Consider the following 11411-nt stretch of genomic DNA (forward strand, 5'->3'; position numbering starts at 1 on the left):
TTCCCCGATGACGTAATTTGGGGGGTTGTTTGCCTACTTCAACAATAATACAGCAAGTTTTTGTTTGCTGAACACAATGAGGCAGAGAAGACACATTTCTTCCTTGATCGTGACATGCAGTTCAGGTTTGTGCAGAGGATGACGGTGCTGGGTGGAATTTTGTGTTTCTGTGGACGATGTGTCACTCACCTCTGCATGCTCCCGCCTTACAGGTGCACCGGGAAAAGAGATCCTGAAAGAGACGCGCCTGTTAAAAGTTCTGGGAGCGTCGGGACAGACTGACCACGGACGACAGGTTTAGTCACTCATCAAATTATTTAATAAGTTACCTCTTCTTAACCACAGGGCGAGCGCCCCCTAGAGGGCTGCTAGAAGTTTTCTTTTTTTGTTTTACACCTTTGGGCGGTGAAGGCCGCAAGACGCTCAGTTTTATTTTTTGTTATACACATGATCCACGTATGGTGGCAGTAGTGTGTCACTGAACTGACTTGACAGCTGCAAATCTGTGATAGTTAGTAGTGGAAGTTATTGAAAAGAAAAAACGATGAGGAAACTGATGGCACCCTCCCAACAGTAAAAACTGTTCATGAAAGCACTCGTCCACGCAGTACTGAAAATTAATTCATTTACACTTCACTTAGTCTTTGGAGTTTAAGTAAAATACATTATTTTCATTTTATAATATTTAGACAAGGTTATATTACATTTTATTCAGAATTTTATTCCGTTTTTCCAATTTTGAGTTTGCTTTTTTTTTTCTTTTGTAAATTTGATGAACATGACTTGCACCTGCTTCTGCTGCTGGTTGGACATTTTGATGACAAATAAATATATTTGCAATGATCACATGGTTTCAAGTCATTTTACAAGGTTTTGGTTTGTTGTGTAAGTATATTAAACATGGTTATTGATCACAAATGAAATCAAGAGTCATGAATCAGAATGCTACTTCAGGGAAGGTGGGCCCTGAGAGCAAAAAGGTTAAGAACCCCTTCTCTAAAGAACCTGTTGTGAAGCAACTTTAATTAAAATAGCTTTTGTTGAGAACAGTGTATGTTTCCTTGGAGTTATATTTATGTGTCAGTGTTACACCGCTAAATAAATGTGTGGCATGGTCCAATTGAGTGGGTATAGACCCATGATAAAGTGGACTAGACGGTGTTTGGTACATGGGAACTCAACTAAAGATAAAAACCATCTCCAGTGTTCTTCTTCTTTGCCATTCCACCAAGGTGACATGTAGCGAATGAGAACCACAGTGGAAAACGCAAGGTCAATGGATGATATCAAACTAAATTTGACTCTCCTTCCTGGCACGCAAACCTGTTCTGAAAACAGCCACGTTCAGAGCGAAGTAGAATCTGTTCATATCAGGATAGGGATCTGTTTAAAAGACATTTTTCTAAATTTTTTAACTCAAATTTTCCATCGCAATCTCATTCATCACCTTGATCTTCATCATTTCAGAAACGTAATAACTAATATCCATTATTTGGATCCATTTTTCAGTCATCTATTACACATTTTTCTGATGTAACAGGCCTGGAATTCAACTTTAAACTACCCAGTAATTGAGTCTCACACTTAGCAGCTTCACAGCAAAATAAAAAAAATGAGTTGTGTTATATTTAGTTAACGTTAAAAAACTCCTACCTTGGTGAAAACACTTTATTAGGAAGTAAAAAGTGGTGATGAAAAATGGCAGACATGTCGTGACATTAGGTTTCAGTCCAAAACACAAATCTGAGAAGCGTTTATAGCAGCATAAACGTACCTTGCACGTGAAAACAAAACATACTCATGTGTCATCTCAGTATGTTTGTTTCAATATTTAAACGCCTGGACCGGAAACCATGTGACCCCTTGTCTTTCATTTCATAACAGCAGTTCCGCACAAGTTCAGATCCAGGTAGTGCAGCACATCATCAGTTCCATGATCCTTGGAGTGGGTTATATGACCCAGGTTTCTTTCCTGACATCAGGAAGTCAAACTCAAAATCACCCTTATATGTGTGAACAAAGCTCTTCATACTTCAGTGTCTGTTATGGTGACGTATCGTTCATTCTCAAGTCTTAAAACATGGAAAACCATCATGATCCAGGGTATGTAAATATGTACTTTTTATCTGGCTCAGTTCCCAACTTCAGGGTGGATTAAAACAAATCCAAACACAAATTCACTCTGGCTTTTCTCCACTGTGAATTTTCATGTGAATCTTCAGTTGGCCTCTCCATATAAAACCCTGACCGCAGTGAGAACAGACAAAAGGCGTTACTCTGGTGTGAAATCTCTGGTGGTTGGCCAAATTCATGCTCCGTGCAAAGCTTTTGCCACAAAGAGAGCACACGAAAGGTTTCTCTCCGGTGTGAACTCTCATGTGAACTGTCAACAGATCTTTCCGTGTGTAACATTTATCGCACTGAGAGCAGCGATAGGGTTTTTCTCCAGTGTGACTTTTCATGTGACTCTTCAGTTGGGTAGGCCACTTATAACGCTTGTCACACTGGGAGCAGCTGAAAGACTTTTCTTCAGTATGTACGCGCATGTGTGCCTTCAGGCGCTCATTCCGGGTGAAACGCTTACCACACAGAGAGCAGATATAAGGTTTTTCTCCAGTGTGAACTCTCATGTGTACCTTGAGGCGGATACTCCGGGTAAAAGACTTGCCACACAAAGTGCAGCCGAAAGGTTTTACACCAGTGTGAACGCTCATGTGTAGCTTCAGTGGTCCACTCTGCGTGAAGCACTTGCCACACAGAGAGCAGCTGAAAGGCTTTTCCCTCGTGTGCACTCTCATGTGAATCTTCAGATTCTGCTTTCTAGGAAAATATTTTCCACAAACGGAACAAGTCAAAGACTCGCCACTGCAGACTCTTACGTGTTGCATCACCCCAGAGATTGTGGAACACTTCTTCCCACACCCAAGGCAGGTCCGGGACTTGTCATCAAGCTTCCTCTCGCTGGCATGGGCTTTCTGATTCTCCAAAGAGTTTAAACCCGATTGAGTGCTGCTGGAGTCACTCAAGTCCTCACTATCGTCTGTGTCATATTCAGATGAGAGTGACTTCTCGTGGTCGCCGCGGAGTTGTGTATCCAAGCTGCTGGCTGGTTCTGCTCCTCCATAAGTGTCTCCATCTGCTTCAGTTTTTATCTCTTGAGTCCAGTTGCTCGCTACTTCATCAGACTCAGTCTTCACCTCGACAGGAGTGACAGAGGACTGGTTGACGTCTTCTTCTTTTGCATAGTTTATATCCATTTTCATGTGCCGTGTCCAGCTGCTGGTTGCTCCATCATCTTCACTCTTCACCTGGACAGGAGTGAGGGAGAACTGGGTGGCCTCTTCTTTGATTTGGTCTAGATCTTCTTCTTCTGGTTCTTCTTTAATGAGAGGAGGTTCTTGTCCCTCCTGATCCAGACTGGAGCTGCACTCCTGCTGCTCAGTAGCATCTTCTTCTTCTTTCATCACCAGCAGCTGCTGGACACCTGCAGGGACACACACACCTCAGTCACTCAACAAACACACTATTTGTCGTGCCATGCTGATGGTGTAGCTAGGGTTGAGTACATTTCACATCTGACCCAATGGTGCAAAAAGAACCGGTACCTGAGAATCAGTATTGATACTCAAAGCTGCAAATTTTATGCATTAAAAATGCTAACAATAATACAGTAAACTTCGTATAAACACTATCTGAGTCTTAAAAAAACACAGTAACATTAACAATTACATCGAAACATTCAACTCTTTGTATTGCAACATCGCCAAGTGACCATGAAAGCCTATTAAGTGTCACCAAAATCAGTCAATATATAACTAGAAAGACGTACTGAGTTTTCATTCCATGTATACAAAGAAACCCACAGTATAATGGGGATCCTATATACTACCATAAAATACATTGTGATTCTGACAAGGTTCCCATAAGTTGGCCAAACACCGCTGCCATGGTGTCACCATGGGCCTGAACGGATGAGAGTCGGACACATGACAACAGCACCACGTGAGAATGAAATTTTGTTCCTTGTGCAATGGGTTGCCTGGAATTTTGCCTGTTTTTTTTTTATGAAGGGAATTAATGGATTGATTCTCACTGCCCAAAAATTGCTATTTTATGACTCAAGCAAGATCCTGTTGCCCACAGTTATGATCAGAACACAATACCACATTGAGGCCCAGTCAGAGCTACTGTCTCTAAACCCCACTTCATATCATGGCAGGTCTCACTCCTGTCCTCAGCATCTTTCATCCGAACTCTATCTCATGACCACTTGCACAGCATTAGACCCAAAACATGGCTAACAAGGTAATGTCTGGACTATACAGCGCACATGAATAACATAAGCTCTTAATTCTGACATTTGAGAACACCGAGACTCTGAGTCAAGGTCGCATTTGTTGGCAAAAACACTCCCCGCCTTGAAGACATTCCTCCAAACAGATGTCGATCTCACTGGATATATGAACACAACATCTTTGCCACGTCTGTTGCTACCACAAAGCTACCAACACAACTCATCGCACTCAGCATCTGACAGTCAATTTAAGCCAAAAACAAAACCAGCAGAATAACATCTGTAACACTACAGGTTCTAAGAGATGTGAGACATCAAGTTGCCATTCTCGACACCATTAGATTTAAACAAGCACATTCTTGGTTGATGTTGGAGACAAACTCTATGGATGGCAATAGTGTGGAATATCATGGTATAAAATGGTTCACAGTGTTTTAGATTTGATTCATACCACCCGTCCCTTCAATACAGCTCATAAAATATCTTTCTATTATACGTCATTTTATATATACAAATCTAACAGGTGACTAAAGTGGTGATTCTTTTGCTATGCCATGTAACTTGATTCCAGATGATGCCAGATTTGCAATGGCCTGAGATTTGTTGAACTAAAATACTGAAACAGAAGCAGCAGCAGCAGCAGCAGCTCGGACTTGGCACCTGATAAACAGGGTTGTAGAAATACTGTAGTCTTGGAATCATTGGTTATTAGTTGAAACTGCCAGATATAGAGCCAGGCAGCGTGGTTGTTCCACACATCAGCTCAACACACCATCACAACATGCGAGTCGCAGTGGTATTTACGTTATAGTTCTGGGATGGTTTTTTTCAACCTACTATTTCAACACTTAATATTGACGCGTGATATGATACAACCGTTTCCCTTCCAATTAAAAAAACAGAAAAAGTCAAATTGCAAGGTACAAACAAAAAAAAGTAGAATGTAAACAGCTGCATCAGTATTTAAAGCACAACTCGAGTTGTTTACAGTTGTGCAACGTTGCAGCGAAAAGCAACGTCGGTGTATTTCTCGTTCGTCGGGCCGCGTGCGGATTCGAAACCGATTCGAACGCGCGTGCTCGAGTGTACCTGGACTCTCGGTCTCCATCTCCCGCAAGAATCTACAGCAGGATCCACGCACAAAGAAAGAAAAAGGAGGACCGCTTCCCTGTGACGGGAGAAAAAATGGCGACACACACATCCGGTTCACGGCCGGAAATGACGCTTGATAGACTGGGAAACTATAAAATCAAATATGAACTAGAGAGAAGGAACCTGTGGAAAACATTCATCTGTGTGCAAAACTAATGAAGAATTTTTTTAAATTCACTCTGAACTGATACAGTGTATAAATACATGAACTTTCAATAATACCCTCAACAGATTCGTAAACAACAATGGATGGGCAAAGCTCTGGGGCGGATGGCGCCCTCTTGTGGAATAACGGGTGCGTTCATCTTAGTTGTTTTTTTGGCTTCATAGAAGATGATCATGACGATTTCCCTGGTTAGTACAAGTTCAGCAACAACTGTAAAAACACCATGCGAGCATATTCCCTTGCGAGTTATTCCCCTTGTGGTGAGTGAAATGTTGCCATTGGTTTATTGCTATGGGCTTATTTACACCATTAACATATACTAAATTCCAAATCTAAACATAAACTGTCAATCAATGTACAGGCGAAAAGGTGCTGTAGTAACCGAAAGAGGCTTGATCACAGGTTTTGGTTCTGGGACCCGAGGCTCCGACAGGGCTTATCGATGAGGGCAAAACCGCTATTGACTACTTGAGTTTATTTTTATCATTTATTACCTCTTTAATTTTTTTTTAAATTTTACTTTCCTTTTTCTGGAGAATTTAAGTTTGCCATCGAGCTGTTCAGATACAAAACATAAAAAGAATCGTGGGGTTGTTACGTGATTACAGGAGAATCAACCATATATAAATGTATATTTATATCGATATCTTATTATAATAAGTACAGTGGTACCTCGGTTTTTCTAACGTCCCGGAATTCGAACAAATCAGAGTTCAAACAAAAATTTAGAAATTGTTTGCTTCTGATTTTGAACAAAAATCCAGAACTCGAATGCAAACCATAGCGTGCGTGGACCGATCTGCTGACCCACGAGGCGCTTTGTTATTGTGTATAACGCAGCCTCTGTATGCAGACGTGTCCCGTTAGCTCCATTTACTGGCTGTTTCTTCTTCATATTGAGGTAGAGTGTCACAGGGGAGGTGCTGGAGCGCTCACTCCAGGGTTTGATGTCCTGTTGTGGGCTGGAGCTGGGACAGGGATGAGGCCAGTCTGGGACAGAGCGTGACTTGGTTTATGACTTTGTCACAGCCAAACTGCACAGAAGCGCACATTCAGAGCTGGACACGCACCGGGCACCTCTTCACTTCTGGAGAGACCTCACTCACTCGGCAACCCCTCCCACATGCAGCGGCCACACACATAGAGGAACAGCCACCTGCAGCAGACACTCGACATTCACTCCTACAAAAGGCTGTTTTAAGGCTTGGAACTTGAGCAGACATGGATCTCATTCAAGGGTCCAAGATCAGACGGAGGAGGCTGGAAAGTACCATCTTCTCCAGAGCTGGAAGGAGCTGGTCCTGATAAGAGCCACCTGGGTCCAGAGGAGGGGGCCACACCTTGCGATCGTTGCCATAGTTAGGAGGGAGTCAGCGACCGGGACTGGTGTCAATGGCTGAGGACCAATCAGACGAGGACAGAGACCACGTGGAGAAGAGATAGTTTTTTGTGGCTCTACCGGACTCCTGCTGTAAAATAAAAATAAATATAGTAATGTGAAAATCAGAAAAATGATTTGACAAATAATTGGTACGAGTCTTCGAATCACACAAGAAAACCACATTTCTTGACGCTGTCTAGACGCGGGACATGTCAGTGAAGGCCAATGTTCAGTCGTCTGGGGCATCCAAGCTGAAGGCCTGGCTCCAAACAGAGGGATTTGGAGTTTTCATTTAAAAGATTGTTGGGCAATCTGCAGTCGTCACAGCGGCTGACAGCTCAGTCTCCCATAGTGGTGAAGCTGGTGGGGAGGCAATGACAGGGATGCAGAGGACCTAAGGATAAGTACCGTCTGAAGATGAGATCAGATAGCGAGGCAGGGGCAGAAGGAGTAGAAGAGTGTCCAAACACAAAGCTGTTCCGAGTGACTGGATCATCTTCCACATGAGCTGGAGAAGGTTGAATAGGCAGAGGAGATTCTCATGAGTCACTCGGCAGAACTTGGTGAAGAAAATCATTTCCCCCACAGAATTAAAAAGGTGCCAGGTCAGTGTCATCTTGCAAACTTTCATATCAGCTAACTCCAGAGTCAGATTTCTCCCCTGTGTGAATCTCCATGTGCGTCTTCAGTTGATAAGTCCACTTGAAACAGCTACCACACTGAGAGCAGACGAAAGCCTTCTGTCCAGTGTGAACTCTTTGGTGTCTCTCCAGTCTGTCTCTCCCCGTAAAAGATTTATCACATTCGGAACAGTCGAAAGGTCTTTCTCCAGTGTGAACTTTCATGTGCTCCTTCAGGTGAAATGATTACCACACTGAGAGCAGATGTAAGGTTTTTCACCAGTGTGAATTCTCATGTGTTTCCTCGGGTTCCCTTTTGAAGTAAACCATTTGGCACACTGAGAGCAGATGTAAGGTTTTTCTCCAGCGTGAACTCTCATGTGATCTATCAGGTTCTCGTTCTTTTCGAAACATTTTCCATAAACTGAACAAGTCAAAGGTCCAAATCAGGATTTTTCGTGTTTAATCAGTCTCGCGACTGAAGAATATTTCCTCCCACATCCAGAGCAGGTCAGTGATTCGCGGTTAGCATCAGTTTTCTTCTCAATGACATGAACTATGTGCGTTTCCATGGAGTTGGAATAGGACTGATAGTTGCTGGTTTCACTCCAGTCCTCACTGTCATATTCGGAACACGGTGACCTCTGATTGTCGTGGAGGTGAGGTGTCTCCATCAGCTTCTGTTTTTATCTGTTGAGTCCAGCTGCTGGTTTCCTCAGCATCTTCACTCTTCACATTGACAGGAGTGAGGGAGAACTGGAGCATATCTCCTTCTACTATTTCTGCTTGAGGTTCTTGTTTCTCCTGATGAAGACTGGAGCTACACTCCGACTGCTCAGTCGCATCTTCATCCTTCGTCAGCAGCAGCCGCTGCTGGACACCTGCAGGGACACACTTGAGTCACTGAAGAATCTCTTGACGGTGTTGCAGTGGATGACACATGGCTTTGTACAGACACTAGAACTGGGGTGAGAGAAGTCCTTATTTAATCAAAACATGCAAAAACAAAAAATGATTGCGGGTTTTCTTCCGAGTTAATTCTCTTGTAAACGACGGTAATCCTCTGTGACAATGCACTTACGCCGCCCAGCAGAGGAAGCAGACGTGAAAATGACAGAAGAGGGAGACATGAAGAAATGTACATACAAGAAAACAAATATGGGAGCATTGCATGCACTCGTGTCAGTGTGACTCGAATGGTGAGACTCCTCCACAGCAGCAGAGCGTTGTGTCACAAACGATTCAGAAACAGCAACATATAATGAAGACTGTCCGAGCCATGTCCCTCATGCTGGCTCTTTGTTTGATCACCTCCATTGCTGTCCACACATAGCCAGGTGTTCCCTGTACTATTCATGTTCATGCAAAACTGGTGTGTATACTGCAATCTAGAAGCCTGTGTGAGGAGGGTCTTTGCTATTTTGATGGTTGCAGGTGATGATGGTGAAAAAAAAAAAATAAAAAATAACTCTGACTCTGAACCTCTTTCTGACATGACTGCCAAGCACTTTCGTGAAAATAGCTGAATAAATGTGAGGCATCGTTCAAGATTCCGTTTAAAGCACTGTCTACTATATCAGCTCTGCGGCACTTTTTCCATGAATGAGAAAAGTTATATATATATAATATATATAATATACACCCTAATATATCAGGAGGTGGTTCAAAAGCACAGTAACCTGCAACCTCAGGAACGTGCTCGATTATGCTGCTGTGATATTGCAACTTATACACAGACCTTTGCTCCAAGTTTCAAGTGATGATGAATAGACCTGGACAGGTTGTTGTCACAAGAGACACATTACAGTTGATTCTTTCAGTGATTTCATTGCTTTTTCTCTTTTACAATGTCAAATTTCAGACTTTACTTTGTAAATCCATAAGATTCTCATGCTTCAATTCCAGCTCTCCACATGTCAGTAGATGAAGATATTCAATCTCATTTGCATTCTAATAAAAAAAATAAAAAATCTGAATTCAACGAACAAAAATGGCCAGATAACCATGAGCCAAAACAAGTCTAGTATTTTCTGTTTGAAGACATGTACTTTTGACACACAATTGACATGAACCGCTCGTGTGTGTGTGTGTGTGTGCACCTGCTCTGCGGGTCTCCATCTGCAGCAGGATCCTCTTCCCTCTGTCTCTCCTTCACAGCAGAGGAAGATGTGGTGGAAACTCGGCAGCAGATGATCGTCGGTTATCAGCCCAAGAAGCCTGAATGATCAAAGAACAAGGAAGAGATTAAATATTCAGCTTCTTCTGTGAGACAGACACGACACTGTTTGGCCCATTGCTGCCCCCCGCTGGTTGATTCTGTCTCCTCTGTTTGGTTATATTGGTTTCCTTATTCCATCTTTCTCCCATCAAAGCTGTTAATGTACATGTTTCAATTCCAAGTCGATGAGTTGTGACAACGAAAGGTTTCTTTCTCCTGTGTGACAACAACAAACGCTCATTGGTTCCCTGCTCTCCACATCAATGACGGGTTTTCCCAAAATAATCAACGGTCCACAGTGTCCATGTAAAATGTGTTGTCGACCTGTATTGAATCAGTCTCTAAAGAGGGACCTGCTCTTCCCTGCTGCATAACTTTCCCAGGCACAACTCTGTGCTGTGAATCAAGCAGTGGTGTTGACTGAAGTCTTCTGGGAGCAATGCCTGGGGTGAGCACCATGCTTCATCGAGTTGGGAAGACTGGACCTCCTCCTAATAAAAACGCCATATTGTCAGTGGGTTGCTATTTACCCATTGTTCAACCAAAGTGTGCGAGAGAATCCAGACGCACAAGTCAACAAATACACTTGGTCGAACAGGGCAATTCGCTGGGGTCAAGATTGTTCGTAACTGCACGTGACCACTAGTTTTTCTTTGTACGTTCACGGTTTCATACCAACACTATTACTATGACCTTCACAGGCTCATTAGATTTAAATGAATAATAATGCAACTCTAAATCAATAGTCAATTTTGGGGAAAATGCCCTTTTCTTGGTTCGGAGGGGGATAAGACTTAGACTCGGACTTTCTTTATTGTCATTGCACAAAAACATATCACTGTATGATGGCACCAAGTTCGGTCTGAGGCCTCCGGGTGAAAGTTCCTGGGACAGTCCCCAGTAGCTCTCCTCCCTCGTTGTGTATGGAACTTGTTCTTACACTGTGAATGACTTCACTTGAGGACAACAGCATTTCTCTGAATTTATGATCAAACAATTCCTGGATGTCGCTCCACGCTTTGTAAAACTCAGCTGTTTCCCGTCCGGGGTTTTATTTCCTTGAGAATTATCTGCTTATCCAATGCACCATCCACGCGGCCTATGGCTCACTCTGATACTTATTTATAAATTCCATTCCTACTCACCGAAGAGGTCCATGCAGCGAGCGTGGAAACATCTGAAGAACAGTCCGGCCAACGGGCCGCTCCTGCGGTGCCTATTTAACCATGGCATAGCGAGCGAAAACGTTTCACCTGCACAATATCTGAGAACGAAATCCGCCGTGGCCCTAACGACACCGAATAGACGTGACGGACGGTCACAAGCGTCTCAAAAGTCGAAACATGGGCGGAAAGCCACACTCTACATGATCCGACCGAAAACAGTTGCACGCACCAAGGTTCCGCTGCCACCTCTAGGGTCCCATCGTGTACATCAATTGACCATCACTGCAGTTGAGTTTGTTGTTATTTTGGACTTTATTTTTCTCAGAATTTAATGGCATAAAATTTAGTTTTTGGAGCAGAAGAATATTTGCTTGGCCGTTTTTACGGTAGCGAGCCCAGATTCTTTAGACTGGT

The 11411-nt window shown here is 43.1% G+C and overlaps 1 protein-coding gene across 3 annotated transcripts; it reads right to left on the bottom strand.

The window, feature by feature from the left end:
• Positions 1-355: 355 nt before the first annotated feature.
• On the bottom strand, positions 356-11168 carry LOC128752604 (oocyte zinc finger protein XlCOF20-like). Of its 3 annotated transcripts, XM_053853990.1 has the most exons (5): positions 10977-11168; positions 9713-9830; positions 7402-8494; positions 6884-7081; positions 356-3484 (listed from the first exon to the last, which is right to left on the bottom strand). In XM_053853990.1, exon 5 carries the CDS (start codon positions 3462-3464, stop codon positions 2178-2180), a length of 1287 nt encoding a protein of 428 aa, XP_053709965.1. In that variant the 5' UTR covers positions 3465-3484; positions 6884-7081; positions 7402-8494; positions 9713-9830; positions 10977-11168; the 3' UTR covers positions 356-2177. The 3 variants fall into 3 exon arrangements, 2 of the variants coding, with proteins under 2 accessions (XP_053709965.1, XP_053709975.1); XM_053854000.1 differs by lacking the exon at positions 7402-8494; XR_008413683.1 differs by lacking the exons at positions 356-3484; positions 6884-7081 and having other exon boundaries at positions 7088-8494.
• Positions 11169-11411: the final 243 nt, after the last annotated feature.

The sequence above is a fragment of the Synchiropus splendidus genome, chromosome 1 (assembly GCF_027744825.2).
Source record: "Synchiropus splendidus isolate RoL2022-P1 chromosome 1, RoL_Sspl_1.0, whole genome shotgun sequence".
NCBI classification, from domain to species: domain Eukaryota; kingdom Metazoa; phylum Chordata; class Actinopteri; order Syngnathiformes; family Callionymidae; genus Synchiropus; species Synchiropus splendidus.